General features: G+C 33.8%; 3 protein-coding genes across 3 annotated transcripts; 2 read left to right on the top strand and 1 right to left on the bottom strand.

Moving 5' to 3' along the window:
* Positions 1-2,185: 2,185 nt before the first annotated feature.
* On the bottom strand, positions 2,186-5,802 carry LOC108754467 (heat shock protein 83). The gene is made up of 3 exons (XM_018496748.1): positions 5,486-5,802; positions 4,588-4,706; positions 2,186-4,233 (listed from the first exon to the last, which is right to left on the bottom strand). Exons 1-3 carry the CDS (start codon positions 5,633-5,635, stop codon positions 2,325-2,327), a joined length of 2,178 nt encoding a protein of 725 aa, XP_018352250.1. The 5' UTR covers positions 5,636-5,802; the 3' UTR covers positions 2,186-2,324.
* A 1,198-nt stretch (positions 5,803-7,000) lies between these two features.
* Positions 7,001-8,069, top strand: LOC108754471 (protein SREK1IP1-like). Its single transcript, XM_018496754.1, has one exon. The coding sequence runs from the start codon at positions 7,322-7,324 to the stop codon at positions 7,802-7,804; it is 483 nt and encodes a 160-aa protein (XP_018352256.1). The 5' UTR covers positions 7,001-7,321; the 3' UTR covers positions 7,805-8,069.
* Positions 8,070-12,818: 4,749 nt separating this feature from the next.
* Positions 12,819-15,294, top strand: LOC108754469 (nitric oxide synthase-interacting protein homolog). Its single transcript, XM_018496752.1, has 6 exons — positions 12,819-12,983; positions 13,140-13,459; positions 13,839-13,950; positions 14,453-14,847; positions 14,931-15,039; positions 15,113-15,294. Exons 2-6 carry the CDS (start codon positions 13,284-13,286, stop codon positions 15,182-15,184), a joined length of 864 nt encoding a protein of 287 aa, XP_018352254.1. The 5' UTR covers positions 12,819-12,983; positions 13,140-13,283; the 3' UTR covers positions 15,185-15,294.
* Positions 15,295-19,566: the final 4,272 nt, after the last annotated feature.

Here is a 19,566-nt window from a genome sequence, read left to right as displayed (position 1 = left end):
ACCCATTAATCATGAAAATTCATAAAAATTAACAATTTCGTTTTTTTTAAATCTAACCTTAAAGGACAGTTTAGCCATCTGCTAGCTTGCATCTCAAATTTATATTGCCGAACGCATCTCATGATACCCTGATCGTCTTCCGTGTATTTTGTATTACCCTAGAATTCCTAGAAGAAGAGAGCCTGGACATTCGGGATTCCGCGTGATTGGTGCACGTGACTTGTATCCTTACAATGTCAGCACCAATACTGAATCTTGCTCACTCAGCTCGAACGGGAGAAAAATTAGAATTGAAATACATCGTACTCGGAATTTATAGTAGTATTATAGAAGTAATGATGTATGTGTATTTCCTAAAAAATTGAAAAATATATCTTCGGCGAAAGTTCAATGTACATACATGTGATGTATGTAACATACACCGACTGTGTGCTAAAATTCACTACCACTATTACTACTGTGTACACTATAGAAATACTATACTTTAACGAAATACTATACTTTAAATATAGGATTTATACTACGTATGACATCCGTCATACGATATCTGATATTCATTGTTAATTACGATACAGCTCTCGAAAGAATAAAACGAACAATATAGAAATCTATAAACATCTTTTCGTCTTGCTGAAAAGGTGATCTAAAAACGATGTCTTTTCGTTATCTTTTAGACATCTTTTCGCTTTGTCGAAAAGACAATTAAAAAGGACCTTTTTTTATCTTTTAGTATTTTGTGCTGTCTAGAATATTTTTTAAAAAATGTGAAGAAGAGCGACATGGATACTGCCTGTACGAGCCTCGGGAATGGAATGATTGCGGGGTGACTGCGAATAAATGTGACCTGCCACCCTCCCACCCTTCGGCATCAAAAATCCCAAAGCCGCGCGCTAATCGTCTAAATATTAACACATACTCTACAAAATAGATAAAATAATTTATTTGTTAAATTTTAAATATCCTCCGATGAATATAGACTTTATTGTACGGTTTTTGCTTTATTTCTTAGAATTTAGATTCATTACACACCCAACTCATTTACGAAATAGCATAGATATAGTTGTTAGCATTCGGATGTTAATGTAATTAATATCATTGACTTTCTGACTTAGACTTAATTAATGTGAATAGTTCTGAATCGACGTGATGTTTTCATTGAGAAAATATAATCGATTCCAATTTATCGCTATGAATTTATTAGAATTTAATATGTTTACTTCAGAAATATCTCATATACGTGAATTTAAATAATATTAATAGATGATTGATATTCAGATATTTGTAATTTTTTAATATTCTATAATATAAAAAATTTAATTTTAAAAAATAAATTGAAAATATAATTTAATTACTTAATTTTATCAAATATTATTTGTGTAAAGTGTTCTTCTACATCATGTTACATATCATTAATTTGTGTGTATTAGTTTAATTAACGAAAATAATTTTAAAAAAATGAACTAAAGATATAATTTATATTTGCTTTTATCAATTATTTAAAGTGTTCTTTCTATCATTAATTTCTATGTTAAATTCAATTAACGAAAGTAGTAATTTAGTCATAGGATAATAGTAATCGTTTAAATTGAAAAGATTAATATTTTAAATTCATCACTAAATTTATTAAATTTATGTATCAAAATTTAATATTTCCTTTGAGAATAATCCATGCAAAAAATAACATTGAAGACCAGCAAATGATTAATACTCGCATATATACTACTTTTTTAAAATTGTATTAGTATAAAAAGCTTAGATGAATTAAAATGAATTAAAGTGATTACAAATTTCATTATTTTTATCAAACATTGTTTAAAGTATTTTTTCCGAGATTATTACAGAATAGTAAATTATAATTTCTTGAGATTAGGAATATATGGGTAAAAATACTTTGAGATCGATTAAATGCGATTTCTTTTATTTTATTGCGTATAATTTTACCTTTATTCTACAATTAATTTAAGGTATCTGATGGAATGATGTAAGTGAAAACACGCAAGAGTATAAAAAAAATGTTAATGCGAGATGAATGACAAAGCACGACACGTAAATTATAAAAGAATGAACGTTTCGATGAAATCAAATGGTAAGCTTGTTGAATTGTGTGTAAGACACGTATGCTAAATTAAAGGATTTCTGTAAAATCGATACACCGATCAGCACAGAATGTAACGCCTAATTCTGTCGGCACTGAAATGAGAAAACCTTATAAGAGCCGCTCGAACATTAAAAAAAAAAAAGAAAATCGTCTCTCTTTTCACGGATCTAAGAAAGTCTTTGGATTCGAGACATTCGAAAGTCTTATCGTAAATTTAATTCGCAATTTAATCTACTTCTTCCATTCTTGACGCTTCCTCTGACGCTTCACCCTCCAACGTGGGCACTTCCATGTCCATCTTCTCGTCCTCTGCATTCGACGTCTCCTCGTCGTCAAAACCCAGACCTAACTTGATCATCCTATATATTCTGGAAGCATGCACCTGCGGGTCTTCGAGGGCAAAACCGGATGACAAGAGTGCAGTCTCAAAGAGCAGCATGACTAGATCTTTCACCGACTTATCGTGCTTGTCCGCCTCAGCCTTTTGTCTCAAGTTCTCCATGATAGGATGATCGGGATTGATCTCGAGGTGCTTCTTCGCGGCCATGTATCCCATGGTGGATGTGTCTCGAAGTGCTTGCGCCTTCATGATTCTCTCCATGTTCGCCGTCCAACCATACTGCGATGTGACGATACAGCAAGGAGAGTCAACCAATCTGTTGGATACTACAACTTTCTCCACCTTCTTATCTAAGATGTCTTTCATGACTTTACAGAGGCTCTCGAACTTTGCCTTGTCCTCCTCGCGCTTCTTCTTCTCATCATCGTCTTCCGGAAGTTCTAAGCCCTCCTTCGTAACGGATACCAGCTGCTTTCCGTCGAATTCTTTCAGTTGTTGGACGACGTACTCGTCAATGGGTTCAGTCATGTACACGACCTCGAACCCACGCTTCTTCACGCGTTCTACGAATGAGCTGTTGGCTACCTGTTCCCTGCTCTCGCCAGTGATGTAGTAGACGTGCTTCTGGTTCTCCTTCATTCTACCAACGTAATCTTTAAGTGAACACATCTCATCGCCGGACGCAGAAGTGTGATAGCGGAGCAACTCTGAGAGCTTCTTCCTGTTCTGACTGTCCTCATGAATACCCAATTTCAGATTCTTGCTGAATTGCTCGTAGCACTTCTTGTAGTTCTCCTTGTCTTCCGACAATTCCTCGAAGAGCTCCAAGCACTTCTTGACAAGATTCTTCCTAATGACCTTCAGAATCTTGTTCTGTTGTAGCATCTCACGAGAAATGTTAAGAGGCAGATCCTCGCTGTCTACGACGCCCTTGATAAAGTTTAGATATTCCGGAATCAGATCTTCGCAGTTGTCCATGATGAAGACACGACGTACGTACAATTTAATATTGTTCTTTCTCTTCTTATTCTCAAACAGGTCGAAGGGCGCACGACGCGGAATGAACAGCAGCGCTCTGAATTCCAACTGTCCTTCCACGGAGAAGTGTTTCACAGCCAAGTGGTCTTCCCAATCATTAGTCAAGCTCTTGTAGAACTCGCCATACTCTTCCTGCGTGATGTCGTCCGGATTTCTCGTCCAAATCGGTTTTGTCTTGTTCAACTCCTCATCTTCAGTGTATTTTTCCTTGATAGTTTTCTTCTTTTTTTTCTTCTCTTCCTTAGGCTTATCCTCCTCCTCGTCCTCGCCGACATCTTCGATCTTGGGTTTGTCATCCTCTGCCTTCTCTTCTTCCTTTTTCTCTTCCTCTTCCTCCTCGTCCTCGCTCAGTTCCTTGTCACGTTCCTTCTCGACGACGAGCTTGATAGGATAGCCAATGAACTGCGAATGCTTCTTGACGATTTCTTTAATTTTAGACTCCTCTAGATATTCTGTTTGATCCTCCTTAATGTGAAGAATGATCTTGGTGCCCCGTCCGATCGGTTCACCATTGTCGGGACGAACCGTGAAGGAACCACCAGCGGAAGATTCCCACAGATATTGTTCGTCGTCATTGTGTTTGGAGATTACGATGACTTTGTCGGCCACAAGGTACGCCGAGTAGAAACCTACACCGAACTGTCCAATCATGGAGATGTCAGCACCTGCTTGTAGAGCTTCCATGAACGCCTTTGTACCAGATTTGGCAATAGTACCCAGGTTATTTACAAGATCGGCTTTGGTCATGCCAATACCACTGTAAAATAAAGAAAATTCAATTTAAAGACAACTGTTATATATTAATATATATAGTTGTCTTTAAATCGCATGTATATATTAGATCTGTTCTTTTTATGTCTCTTTTCACCAATGTAAATTAACTTTAATCTCGATTTAACTCACTTCTTATCTTTCTTTACTACTAAGAATTAGAAAAAGATAAAGAGTAAGTTGAACAAAGATGAAAATTTAACATTGGTGGAAACAAGAATTAAATTAATGCACTTCTTGCATCGTTCATTTTTTTCTTTCAACTTTCAGAGAGAAAAAGATGAATGGCACAAGTTTTAATTGGAGGCTTATTTCTATAAAAAAAAAAATCAATACTTACGAATCAAGGATCGTCAGAGTACGGTCGTTCTTGTTCGGTACGATCTTAATAAATAATTCCTTGCAAGTATCCAACTTGGATGGATCCGTGAGAGATTCATATCGAATTTTATCCAATGCCTAAAAAAAATTCATAAAAGATTTAATCGCGCCATCACTCAATTGTTTCTAAAAATTTTAAATCTAAAAAAATATTTAAAGGTTATCTCAAATGAGATCGACCCAATTTACAATATCGCTAAATTTTTTTTAACCCCCATTACTCGCACGAATTTTTTAAATGTAATTAGAGTATTCTTGACTTTAACATATCTCAATTTCCATTGTTCTCTTTCTTCAATGATTAAATAAAAATTGATAATATTCTTTTAGACAAAAACAAATACGTACAAAATTTTTTAATATTAAAATGTAAAAAAATTGAAAGAATTATACAAAATATTCCTCATTTTATTCTTAGACTTGGTTTCTATATCTAAATTTCTCTCTCTCTCTCTCTCTCTCTCTCTCTTTCTCCCTCTCTTGCAGAGATTATCTTCCCGTTTTTTCCTCCATATTGAAGAAAAAAAATAGAAAAGACAAACCGTTTCGCTAAAAGTAACAAATTCAAGGATAAAATGAAGTAAATGTTTCGTGTAACGCCTCTAATTTTCCTATATTTTTGTACCTTTGTGTATTTTCATATATAAAATACATCCCGAAAAAGAAAATCGTTGCTCAAATCTCGTTTTTCCAACTTTAAATTATTTTATATCCACGTAAAAAAGAATTTTAAAAAAATTATAAATTTTTCAATCACGAATTATTCTTTTGTTGCTCCTGAACGCTCTGGATGAAGTTTCCGAACGTGGCTATACGAAAGTTAACGAGATTAATTAACGATAACCTAAGATACTTACATCAGACGAGTTGGAGATCAATTCTCGGATGAAAATCTCCTTGTTCGAGTAAAAAGTGTTGATGATCAAGCTCATCAACTGAGCGATCTCAGCCTGGAAAGCGAAGGTCTCCACCTCGCCGGCGTCCGTCATGCTCACGTCCTCAGGCATTTTTCCACAAAATCAATTCAAACGGGAAAACGCCAAACGCAAGTATTGCGAGCAATCGTTAGAGATTGTCAGTCCGAATTGGGGCACACGATACGCAAAGAATAAATTACCAAACAGCTATCACCCGTCTAACGCGAGAACTGGGTAACGAATGACTCGCTCGCGGCGCGCGGCGTCGCTTTTAAACGAGCACGTCGAACACGAATATTCTAGAAGGCGCCGATGACGGAAGTTCGCCCGGCTTCTAGAACCTTCTATCAAGCGAGCGTTACGCGAGCGGGATCGAGCGGGAAATCTCGTCCACCGTCACGAATCACGTGGGTCGGAAAAATTGTCGGAGAAATTGACGCGAACGATTTTCCGAGCGAGAAACGTCCGCTCGGGTTTGGCTGGTCGCCTCGCTCGCGTGACTCGCGTGATTCGCCGGAAGTGATGACATTTTCTAAAGATCTAGAACCATCGCGATAGCTCCCGCGCTCTTCGGAAAGAGGTGGGGCGGACGCGCGCGTCCGACGTCCATGTGTACGTTCGTGTATGTGTGCATCGCGTACGATGCGATCGACCACATTTTTTGGAGCGTCTAGCCCTTTTTCTCGATGCGCCGAGGATGATTTTAGGGGCGTTAAATGTTTATACGTAAACGTGGGAATGTCTTTGGTTCGTTCGGTTTTCTCCGATTTCTTGGAACTGTTCTTGAAAATTTTTTCCGTAAATGTGGGTGATTAAAGTGGCCTTAATAGAGGTCCGATTCACGTCTGCAATGTTCGAAAATCGTTTTGTCCTCGTTGTTCGTCGAAACGATGTTTAAATAAAGACAAATGATGCTCATGAGGCTCTTTGTTTCCTATTTCTTGAATTCTTGCTTTTTATCTCTTCCCTGCAAAACTGACGTTATTTATTATTGTCACTTTGATGTCAGAATGACGCCTTTTCATTCATTACAAATTCGATTGTTATAGCAATGAGATACAGTTATTAGAGGGTTTGCTTGATTTATTTATACATCATTTTTCTGTACGTGTTTTTCTTCCGAAATTCGTCAATTTTTATTTCGGGCGATAAAAAGGTAAGATATAAAAAGAAAAGAGTACACTTTTTAAAAAAGATGATTCGTGGGCAAAGTGAGGGATATAATTATTTTTTTTAATCATTTTTTTTATACGCTAAACGTAAAAACACTTCAGAAAATGAAATTTCTAGAATATAATTTTTATTGATAATTCTCAACGATATATTTATTTATAAATTTTCAATAACTCATCCTTTTCCAATTCTATTAAAGAAAGATAAGTTAATCTACATTGGTAGATAACACGGATATTAAAAGACAACTCCAAGCACAAATCATTCTAGTTGCAACTTGCAGCTTGTATCAGCATTGCAACGATAATTAGCGATAATTAACATCCAAAATAATAAGAATATTTTCAAAATAAATCGTTATTCGTCGCTTTCGCGATTTCGTCTCTAGAAATTTCCTTTTCAACTGAAGAGATATCCTTTTAGATTTTTATTACTCGGAGTAATCGTCACAATAATTCAGCTCCAACGTGATTCGGCGGTTGGTGTCACTTTCTCGATATGCTTGCAATCGAAGGGAAGGTTAAGGTTAAAACCGACTGATTGAAATTCGCCGCGAAATCGTCCGTCTGTGACTCATCCGTGCTCCGTCTTCTTCAAGGAATCATGGATCCCGGCGTTCTGTCACGGCTGATTCCGCAGAGCAAGGAGCAGGTGAGACCAGCCTGCAAGAAATGCGGCTACGCCGGGCACTTAACCTATCAGTGTCGCAATTTCATCAAGATCGACCCCAACAAGGAGATCGTGCTGGACGTGAGTAGCACGAGTTCGGACAGCGACGAGAATTACGTCACCCCGTTGACGGAGCTGCGGGAGCGCGAGTTGCGGAAGAAGCTGCAGGTGGCGAAGAAAAAACGGCGGGAAAAGAAAGCTAGGAAGAAGCATAAGAAAAAACGCGAGAGCTCGGACAGCGAGTCCTCGTCGTCGTCCTCGTCCTCGTCATCGTCCAGCGAGGAAGACAAGAAGCACAAGAAGGGAAAGAAGAGGAAGAAGAACTCGAAAAGCAAGAAACACAAGAAGCACAAGCGGCACGACGATGACGATTCGTCTGATGGGAGCGAGGCAAAAGGTGATAGGGGGAAAAAATGAATTGTTCATAAGGATTCCCGATTCGTTTCCAGTTCCTTCTATCAATGAATATTGAATGATACGTGACAGTGGTGTTTTTTTAATCGTGTTATAATTCGCGCCCATTTTTCTCGTCTAAGGAATTGCCACCTTATTGTGTCCGCTGATACTTGAACTGACTTGAACTGTAAATAGGAACATACATTTTTTTCTACTTGTATAAAGAGTGACATTTGTAATAAAGAGTTGCAGTCTACAAAAACTGCTAAGGTTTTACGAAAGGAATCACACGTTTTTTTTATTATATTTAATTTAATTTTATTTTATCTAATCTCGTTTGTGACGATAAACGTAAGTTGAAGATGCTTGTTTAATCTTTTTCTGTTTTATATCTTTCACGTTTTATATAATAGTTGTTTTTATTTATAAATTTCTAAGAACAAAGATAACAATGTATTATAAACAGTTTCTTTTGAAAATGATTTTCTAAAATCTGGATTAAAACGAGAAATAGTATAATCTGCAAAATGATTTTTATGATATAAATTAAAACTTATTCAGTCTTTTTCCATCACATTTCATGGAGCCTTAAATAGTTGTTTAAAACAAGCATTATTTGCTTATTTTTCAAGCAGATTGACGATTCTTAATGGATTTTCTAATAAGTCATTACTTAAGCTTAATCTTGAGAAAAAAACAATAAGAAATTAATTACAGTCGAATGTGAAAAGAATAGTCATAATTGGTAAATTTTTTATTGATACATTTTAGTTATGACTGATAAATTTTTTATGGTTTAAGACTTGAAGTTCAAGTAATGGCTTATTATTGTAGAAAGCATATAATACTTATTTAAAAATGACAGTTCATTAGAATGAATCATATCAAGAATGGATGCAAAAAGACATGATTTTTCATCACATTCTACAGAATTTTGGAATCTAAAACGCAAATTTTTAAAAATGAAATGACTACATTATTATTTTTCTACGTTATATAAACATAAAGGTGACAAGTTATTTTTTTAAAAGTGATATTCTTAATCTTAGTTATCGTTACCGTCATACAAAATTGCAACATCATAAAAGCATTATTATAGAAAGTAACGCTAAAAATAACAGTTCACATCTCTATAAAGAAATAGCACAACTGCATCTGTAATATGATACAAATTAAAGATGTTTGTCCATTATTTTTCGTCACATTCCACAGATTTATGAATAATCTAAAGAAAATATTTTTTAGAAAAAATATTAAAATCGGAGCGAAGCTACACTAAATAATTTTAATCTGTTCGAAAATAATGATTTCAAAACAAGAAATAATATAATATTATAGTACCTGCGATAGATATGACGCAAGCTACAGATTGTTTTTTTTCTCGATTTTGTCATCACATTCTATGGAATTCTACAAAATTCTAGAAGGAAACATTACTTGCGTTTTCTAAAAGCATGGGAAGTGTGAGTGGGGATGCCCATATTAAAGTTTCCTAACCTATTTCATTAAAATTGTTAAATCTGTTCGTGTTGCTTGAAATCCGTAAAATTGTATGCACTTAAAAGGAACCTTAGGACCGGTTGTTCTACTTTTTGATCAATTATACCTGTCAGATAAATCTGGTAATCCGCGCTTGTGATTGGGTAATCTTGCTTCTTACCCAACAGATAAAATTTATCAAAAGGTGGAACAACTAGCCCTTAAATATATATTCGGGCATTGAAGAAAGAGAAACATTGTGGAACTTTTGCACCAGTGCATCTTTCTTCCTCTTCTGATGCAAAAGTTCAGCCAAAAAGAACAGGCCTAATACGAACAGACTTCATAACAAAACGAGAGAAATTCAATGGCTGTCGTTTTTTTCGGCCAATCCAATGCGTCGAAGCGGGAAAGCCATGAACGCGATTGGTTGAATCGTCGGCCAATCCGGTGCAAGAAGCCATCGATTTATTAGGATAATCCTAAGCAATGTTGAGGTTATATAGAAATTGTTGTGCTTTCTGTTATCTCTGGAGAGTTATCGCGATTAAATACTCCAAATTGATTTTAGATTTAATTGTCAACGAGAAAACTTGTATTCTATAGTAACTATCATAAAAAAATATCTAAGAAAAAAAGAATTCGTTTAACTTATCGTTTCTAACGTCGTTTATCTTCTTTCTTCTAAGAGGAAGGTTATGTTGCCACAAATATTATTGTAATATTAAATACATTATGCAATTTTTTATATTATATGATGTTTCCGATTACTCTAAAGGGAAATTAAAACGATAATGTCGTCTTTTGCGGTGTCAAGTATTCCAAACAGTAAACATTTCTATTTTAACCTCTGTGAGTTAGATAATTAAATTGAATCGATTAAGTAGTGGATAACAGCGGAGCAAGCTATGATGGAGGGTAGATCACCACGTTGCATACACATATACAAGCACAAGATGGAATACATCGGTGAGACAATAAATGAAAGGCTACATAAAGATATTATCATTTTATAGGAATCTTTAAATGTATTTAAATATTGCTATAAGAATTATTCAGGTGATAGAATTTTAGTTGCTATAAAAGATAAAAAGAAAAAAGATATATTGATTGAATTAAAACAACAACAGGTCCCTAAAGTTCCCAAGTTTGATAGCAACAATCTGATATTTATAGATGACAATGGCACCTCTAGGTACAAGAATACAGGTGTATTTTCTATACATACACTGAACGAAAATGAAAGAACAGTCTCACAGCAAAGGAGCAGATTATACTAAATAAATAGCAATTGCATCCAGATTCGTATAGTGTATCTATCTTGCCTATATATGTGTTAAATATTTTATTATAATGTTAATATTGTACTTACTTTAATATTGTACTTTTTAGTATTTTCCACAAAACTTGTAATATGGTGTATCATATATTCTGTGTATTTTATTGTATATTAATATTTTAATAATAAAATTATCACCTATTTTTTGTTATATATGCCCTAGGAGTATGTTCCACTTACACACGTTTGCAACGTTTATATCATTATATCATCTCATCCTTGTTTATATGTTTGATGACAAGAAGGATGAAATGATTGTGTATCCTATGTGTATGCTGTGATTTTGGTATGTAAGTAGCGCTGGCAAATGTAACTTTAGTTCAATTGTCAGCTACGTGATGTCTATCACTTTGTATTTAAGCGATTATTTAAATAAATTGTCAAAGTTATATTATGCCTATGTTAATTGATTTATGATATTTTGGTTAAAATTTTAGCAAATTGCATAACTTTAATTCTTCGCCTTTAAATAGAATTTATTATCAAATCTGTCTTCATCGAATTCGGAAATCAAATTAGTAATGCGAATAATCCTTCAGTTCCCGAAAGCACTTGTTTTTGGTATGATTCCTATATAAGAATAGAATATAGATGAGCATTTTGAATCCTCTAGGGGTAGAGGAACGGTAGTCTGATACTGGTGAAGAAAGCGTTTCCTGTCCTTAATCTGGTAAGTTAGAATAGGACATGGTTTAATTATCAAAATCTTTATTCAATAGTTTAACAGGCTCAGATACAAAATAATACAATATTAAACTGTGTTGTAACATAGTAGATCTGATATAAAACTTTCTGTGATCTAAAAAAAAAAAAAATATCTTAAAAATCCAGATTTGGATGATATCCATAATCGGATTTTATAGAACAGTTTATAATGTTTGAAGATGCGGCCGATCTTCGACTTTTAAGACCATCTTCTAACCGACTATGAATATTAACCAGTCTAAAAAAAAAAAAAAAAAATACAAGTTATTTACAAGTGAACAAATTATTCAATCAATAAGATTACCAGAATATTGATTAATTTATTGATATAGTTTAGAAACTTGTTAAATACTACTGTATTTAATGGTAACATTGTTTGTGTTGCGATATTTATTGCTAATACTGAAAATATACAGTATATGTCATCTGTGTAAATCAGTACTAGCAGTGAATATGGGACCAATATAAACAATATTAATTAATATTCAATAAGAATTGCTACTTATCAGACTTACTATGTTTTAACAGGAGCCATTAGACAGCAAGCGCTCATAAGCACTATATATAATGTAGTAGTTATTATTCAACCAGTAACGTTGACTACTTTTTTGCAAAAACATGATTACGTTCAACATAACGCAACATTTTTGCTGTTCAAAAATTTTTGTGATTGTCTAGTCTAAACAATCCGAAATGTACTCAACATCTCGCAAGACGTGCTAATACGTTTACTTAACGGTCGTTTGGTCGTCATTATGGTGGAAAAAGAAAGATGATCACTTTTTTTATTATTCTCCCTCTTTTTCTCTCTATTTAAACAAACATTTCAATGTTCCACTTAAACATTTGTCTTTCAAGCACACATAGTTCAGAGTAGAAATTTAGAGGGAAATATTAGTGTATTGTCCATTTAGTGAAATGTGTGAGAAATGTCGAGAGATTGGTAATCTAATTTTTGTGAAAAAATGAACAAAAAGAAACATAGAAAATCGAGCAAGAAGGATTTATTTTTATTTATTGTATTTTAAACTGATTTTTTGGATATATGTATATAAATTTTGTTTACATCAGTTTTCTCATAATATTTTGATAGATATATAATTACATAATATTTCTTTATACAAAAATATACATTTTTAAGTTAATTTATAATATTTTTCCTAATTTTTCTATATTTTTTTCTTTACTTTTTAATATATTTATAATTTATTTTTATTAATTTTCATAAAGTTTAAATTATTTTATCGCAATATTAGGTTTATTCGTGTCGCATGCTGTAATATGCTCCAATATGTTCCTACAATAGCATTTCAACCAATTCGTTGGATTGCGATGCGAATAAATCTAGTGAGTTTTGTGAGAAATTTTGACAGAGTAAAAAAAGGATGAAAAGAGAAAGAAGTTTAGGTGGTAACCGTGGCAACGCTAGGTAACTTATTTCACGCATGCACACTTCATTTTGGCCGACATTAACTGCGCTACTATATACTGTACCATAGTCGTGTTCAATTATTATCACAGTCGATATTTGCGATTTATTTGGAAAATACGTAAAAAGATAGAAAGCTTTAAAGTCTTGCGAGAGAATAGAGATCAGTTTCTCACTTGGTCGTCGTTCCGATTACGGAAGAACGTAACAGTCTTTGTTCGAGAATCGCTCGCTGTTCTTCGGTTTAAGTAAGTATATAATTTTGTCTTTTGTCAAAAAGTCTCACTTTTTTTCGCGTGTTTCTGCATTTACATGTTAACAACGCTTCTACTTAATATTAGTGGTAAAAATCTATATTCGTCTTTTATATTCGTTATAAAAATCTATAGCACGAGCTCTTGTAGGTAGGTGTCATATAACCTCAAGGAGAGAAAACATTGAATTCCATCAGCAAAGGAAAACTCCAACAAACTCTTAATTCGAAGATTGAAGAGAACGAGTAATATTTTCTCTAAAGAGAAGTATCATTTTGTGAATTTTCGATCGCGATGACGCGGCATGCGAGGAATTGCACCGCTGGTGCAGTGTACACGTATCATGAAAAGAAAAAGGACGCTGCGGCATCAGGTTATGGCACCAACACTCAACGAGTAGGAAAGGACTCCGTCAAAGATTTTGACTGTTGTTGCCTGACTCTACAACCCTGTAGAAACCCAGTAATAACGTAAGTATCTTATATCACAAATTTTGTACAGGACGTTTATTATTTGTAAAAACTTGAAAAACCTGAAATTTTCAGGGATCCCTTTTTTATCTCTAGAAATCAGGAGTTCCATGAAATTTATTATTAAGACTCGGAAATTTTTGAAATTTTCTTAGAATAATATTGTCAGTATTTGTTGGTATTGACAGTATTATTGATCTGTAAGATCTCTATTATGACTTGTTCATGTCTATTAATTTTAATCTATAATATCTTAACATACTTTTTACTTTTTGTTAGTTATAAACATTAGAGTTAATGTACATTGATAGAAATGGACATGTGATTTATATCTGTATATTTACATATTTTGTTCACAATCAATAATCCATTGTTGCAGGAAGGATGGCTATTTATTTGATAAAGAAGCGATATTGGAGTATATCTTGACTAAAAAAAAAGAATACACGAGGAAACTGAAGGAATATCAGAAGCAGAAGCAAAAGGAAGAGGTTAGATTATAGATGAGCTTTAAGTCTAATGTACAGATTGCATTCCAAGAGCGTTTTTTCTAGTACTGTTATAGCATATTCCATATTTAGATGCTTTTTATTTAATGACAAATTAACACAAGTGTTCTGTCTCCATTGCGCATTGAATGCCAAGAAAACGGTTGACAAAGACTAATTTTTTTTTTTAAGAATAAAATATATTTTCTCTTAAATATGTTTTAAAAAATATTATAAAAAACATATTAAAAACATCAATTAAGCATGTTTAAAAACATGTTTTTTACCAACTCTGCAAGAAAGATAGAATGTTTATATCAACTTGTGTCATTAAATAGAAAACATTCCTTCTTTTGTATAATGAATGATAAATTTCAATCTATCAAAAGCCATATATTTACAGTGTGTGATACATGGTTTCTTTTATTACTTTTTATTAAACATCGAAATTATCAGACTGTTCAAATAGTTGATATATCTATGTATGCTGTATTTATTATTACAGGATCAATCGCAAGAACAGACAGCCAACGAGGAGCTGAAAAAGCTACAAAATTTTCTGAAAGGTGAGAAAACCATTGTGTCAGGTAGTTCCAGTACATCGGATGGAGATTCGGTTTCTAACATGAAGAACGGCAAGGACAAGATGCTACCGAGTTTCTGGATACCCTCGAAGACACCAGGAGCAAAGGAAATCTCCTTACAGAAACCTGACAAGACTATTTATTGTCCTGTCAGTGGAGAGCCATTGAAAATGAAGGATTTGATTCCGATAAAATTCACAGTGGTCCAGGATCCAGATGATAAGAGATCGCTTATCGTTAAACAGGCGCGATACATGTGTCCCATCACGCACGATGTATTGGGCAACAGTGTCCCTTGCGCCGTGATAAAAACAACGTAAGAGAATTGAATAATCTCCTAACTTGCGTGAATCGCGAATAATAATTTTGTCGTTTTGTTTAAACATTTTGTATTTATAGGGGTGACGTAGTCACAATGGAATGTGTGGAAAAATTGATAAAAAAGGACTGGATTAATCCTTTAGACAATTCCAAATTGACACCATCTGATATAATCCCCTTACAAAGGGTAAATAATTTACAAACAGTATTAGAATATAATACAAAGAGTAATACCCAATACCCATTTTATTATTTTACAGGGTGGCACTGGTTATGCATTTGTCAATGACTCATTAGAAGGCAGACATGAAAGGCCGGTGTTACAAGCGTGAAGAGTATTTTCGTCGTTATTCCATTGTATATAAATGTTTTTTTAATTTTATTAAGAATACAAGTGTTGTAAATATTTTGCTGTATTTCACTGTAGATATTTAATCAGGTATAATTAAATATTATCATTTACATAACACTTTCTATATATTTGCATAATGTGTACCATAATTATTTAGAAATTATATAGAAATATGCGAGAATAGAAAAAAGGAATTACCGCTATTTTTGACATTACAAAAAAAAATAGCTGAAAACATTTTTATGTGTATGTATGTATGTATTCGATTTTACTCGCTTATATTAAAGAATTCAAATTTAGTTTATAAATCCGTTTATTTAAAAAATCAAAATTTTCCTTGTAAAGAATAAAATATATTTAAGGGCAAGAAAGAGATTCTGAATTAAATTTCGGGATTTGCACACCGAAAAACGTTAAAAAATAAAACATTTATGAAACAATAAATACGAATTAAAAAAAGGCAAAAAATTTAAAAAATAAAAAGAAAATATAAGCATAATAAGAGCATATCTTCAACTTAAAATTTTTTTTTAAATTGAAAGATAAATAAAAATAAATTTTATCTTTCATTATCCTACTTTATTTATAATATATCAAACTTATATATATAAGATAGCTTAATTTTTATTCTTAAATTATGTTAAATTATCTTGCTTCTGTTTTCGTCCTTTAAATATTTATATTATATTTGGTTGTATGTGATGTGTATGATTATATGAGTATAATTCCCGTTGATTGAATGGCCCAATTATTCAAACGCAATTTATTAATTTCTTCTCTGTCCGATATCTCGGAGCGATTTCTAGTATCGTAAATACTAAGACCTAATTCCACTAATATAAGATTAACTTTAATTTCATTGAAATTACTGTTTATTTCTTTATAATTTTTTGAATTAAGAAAAAAGATGGAAGAGAAAATTAAACCAAGATTAAAATTAATCTTACACATTGATGAAATTAAGTCTCTAATTTTATTTAATAAAGTCACAAAGGAGTTGCTTCTGTACACTATTAGAAATATTCTTAAATTTCATTAACTTTTAAGTTACACAATTTGAACTTCATTTCAAGATATTACATTAAATTTAATGTATAACTAAAAAGTATATTTGTGTACATGTACATAAAATTTAATGTATTTTTCATGAAAATTTATGAAATTTAATGTACACGTTCATTACATTTAAGTAACTACTGTAATTTAATTTTCAGTCAAATCATTTATTACTTTTAATTTCGTAATTACGAGTTTCCTTTACATGTAAAGGAAACATTTCTAAAGTCTTATGTTCACGATGCTACAAATCGGTCCGAGATCTGAAGAAAGAATTAATCAATCGCAATGGTCATGTGATCAAATTGTTCAATTGTGATTTGTCAATTTTTTCTCTGCCCAAGATCTCGGACCGATTTCTCGGTGGACATCGGGCTTTACAGTGTACCGTCCTGAGGAGTGACTGCGAGACGGGGGGACAGTGGCGCCATCTTGAGTGTCACGGTCTCTCGCAGGGAGGTTGCAAAGAACGCGCGCTCCGCCGGGTAAGCGGCAATCTGCGGGACGGCGCTTCGACGGTTCGTCGCGCTCGTCGGATCCGCGCGCGCGTTCGAAAGGCGGAGCGCATTTCGGGTTCTGTGCGCGTGCCTGTCTTCTTCCTACTTTCGTGCGTGTTTACGCGTTTTCCTCGTCGTCTGACGCAACGGAGATCCGCCACTGGAGTGTCGCGCGAATTCACGCAGCGCGGGAGATCGCGCGTGTGTACCGAAACGCCGCACGACGACAACGACGACGACGACGACGGCGACGGCGACGGCAACGACGACAGGGAGGTGAGTGCGCTTAAACTTTCGCAATCCCGCGGGGCGGCGACAAATCTATGCGCCTCCAGTTATCATATCTGCGATGCGAAAATATCTCCGCATTCGTTTCTCTCTTTTTTTTTTCTATTTTTCTTGTCTTTGCTTTCTTTCCTCGTTCGCGAACGAAGTTCCGCGACTCGCGTGAAGTTCGGTGTGAATCGACAATTTTGAAACGCGGCGGCGCGGAGGGTTTCTTACAGCGATTCGAACGCTGGTTCGGACCGACAATTATGACACTTGCGAGGCCGACGATAAATAATTTAAGTAGGATATGTAAATGCATCGATTGCAGGTTTGTCGCGCGCGAGACAGTCGGGAGGAATCCGAGAGATCTCGCGAGCGCACCACGTTTTCTAATTTAATCCTTTGCGTACGGTATTATCAGATCTGTCCTAGGTAGAACACAAACGGTGCTTTCCCGCAAGGACACTGTATGTATAACACAATGAATCATTTCGTCTTTGTTCAATATTGGCAAACAACAAAGATGTAATGATTCATTGGGTTACACTGTCTCTGCTGGAAAATGCCCATAGTCAGTTATTCTCTTCACATTTGACGGTGAAGTCGATCAGTTCCTTACGGTTTAAGCTTAAAAGCTTAAATAATAGGGAGTTTTTGCAATACTCCGTTTATCCGGATGCGGTGAACGCTAAGGTCAGGTTCATCTTCTTTTTAACAATTAATTAAGAAACGTAACTTTAGTGTTCAACGTATCTGGATTCACGTTATTGCAAAAACTCCCTAATAGCTTATTGTAGAAAGCCCATTAACGACAGTGTTGACATTGTCGTTAACATTGTCGTTGTGCGTAGTTTTTTTACTATGTATGGAATTTGCGCAGCACAGGGAATTTTTGCAATACCATTTATTCAGATACGGTGAACGTTAAGGTCAAGTTATCTTCTTCTTAACAACTAATTAAGGAAAGGATAACATAATTTTAGCGTTCACCGTATCTGAAGTCACGTTATTGCTTCTAAAAACTCCTTAGTGTAATGATATCCTTACTGTCGTTGAGAGTTATGATCATTCTACAATAAGCCATCAGATAATAAATCAGAAGTCAGAAGCTAAAAATCAACCAATCACAGTCAAATGAACAACAAGAATAATTGACTATGATTGGCCAATTTCTAGCTTCTGACTTCTGATTTATTGCTAATGGCTTATTGTAGAATGTGTGTTATGGAACAAGAGGCTAAGTCATAAGGATATTGTAGGACAGTAAAAGTGAACTTATAAGTGACAAATAAAGTCATAATAATTTTCTTATTATATTTTCATGATTTCTGTGTGTTCTACTTGAATTATCATATACGCGCGGACAATAGAAATTTTTGCGAGGTATTACACGATTGTTCGAGAGGGAACGTTTCAATCCTTCGAACTGCATTTCTTGTCTCCTTCGTCTAACGTCTGCATTACTCGCAAATTTCCTTCACGCGCAACTTTTTGCAATTTATTCGCTTCAGTTTTTAGCAATCTTTGCAGAACAGACTGATTTCAGATCGGATATATTTACTTAAAATGTCTACGAATGTACAGTTCGAGTAAAGCTTGCAGCATCTGATTACACATTGAAAATTGAGAATTGCATGAGAACGGTTTAATAATAGTTAATTAACAGTTTTAAATTGATTAACACTATTATCAGATATCGCGTGAATCACTGAACACATGTATAATAGACAGTAATAATTATTTTACAGTATTACACAAGTATTATTTTACACGTATTATTTTACAAGTATTATTTTACAAGTATTATTTTTACTGCTTAGAAAGTACATTTTTATTAAAAATTTACCTAAATACAGATTTGGAAATAATTTTGTTCGAATATCAAAATGATTATGTAGGACGTCAAACCTTTTGCAGCATTACTTATCATGCTTGAGTTTCCTACATAATTATTTTGATGTGGTTCAACAAAATTATTTCCATTTAGCTAAATTTGTGGATACTTTAATGGATTAAAATAAAAATTATTCTGATTAGTCGAATTCTAATGTTCAATTCGCAATCTTCGATGCACAATTATTGATACAATATTGACTAACTATACTTAACGTTTAATCAATGCATCGCCAATGAATTGCTACTAGGAGCAATAAATAATCTGAAGCTAATATTTCATTTGTCGTACAAACAATTTTTTAACATATTAATTAGCTGCAGGACAGAGTTCTCGAATCTCTCTATCTTATAGATAAGTGACACTCTTAAAAAACTTACTGTACAACACATGAAATACCTATCAGCCTGATATAAACTTACCCTTCAGCCTGATATGATCTCTAAACTTATAAAAGTGGACGGAAGTCATGTGACTTTTCTTATTTTAATATAAGAGCACGAAAAATATAAAATGCCATTTTCTAAAAAATAAATAGTGAATAAAATAGCAGCAAAACTCATAATTTCATAATTTGTCATTAAATAATATTTTCTTTATAATAAAAATAAATATTTATGTGGAAAATATTAAAAATAATATAAT

This window comes from Trachymyrmex septentrionalis, unplaced genomic scaffold (assembly GCF_001594115.1).
Source record: "Trachymyrmex septentrionalis isolate Tsep2-gDNA-1 unplaced genomic scaffold, Tsep1.0 scaffold8, whole genome shotgun sequence".
NCBI classification, from domain to species: domain Eukaryota; kingdom Metazoa; phylum Arthropoda; class Insecta; order Hymenoptera; family Formicidae; genus Trachymyrmex; species Trachymyrmex septentrionalis.
Note: the sequence above shows the minus strand (reverse complement) of the source record. Positions and strands in the feature narration are given on the sequence as shown.

Bases quoted from the DNA above. Each gene is read 5' to 3' on its own strand.
- LOC108754467 (XM_018496748.1), bottom strand. From the start codon at position 5,635: ATGCCTGAGGACGTGAGCATGACGGACGCCGGCGAGGTGGAGACCTTC. The intron at 4,707-5,485 runs GTAAGTATCTTA...AATTTTTTTTAG, and splicing joins TGATCTCCAACTCGTCTGAT to GCATTGGATAAAATTCGATA. The intron at 4,234-4,587 runs GTAAGTATTGAT...TTTATTTTACAG, and splicing joins ACTCTGACGATCCTTGATTC to TGGTATTGGCATGACCAAAG.
- LOC108754471 (XM_018496754.1), top strand. From the start codon at position 7,322: ATGGATCCCGGCGTTCTGTCACGGCTGATTCCGCAGAGCAAGGAGCAG.
- LOC108754469 (XM_018496752.1), top strand. From the start codon at position 13,284: ATGACGCGGCATGCGAGGAATTGCACCGCTGGTGCAGTGTACACGTAT. The intron at 13,951-14,452 runs GTTAGATTATAG...TTATTATTACAG, and splicing joins AGCAGAAGCAAAAGGAAGAG to GATCAATCGCAAGAACAGAC. The intron at 14,848-14,930 runs GTAAGAGAATTG...TTGTATTTATAG, and splicing joins TGCGCCGTGATAAAAACAAC to GGGTGACGTAGTCACAATGG.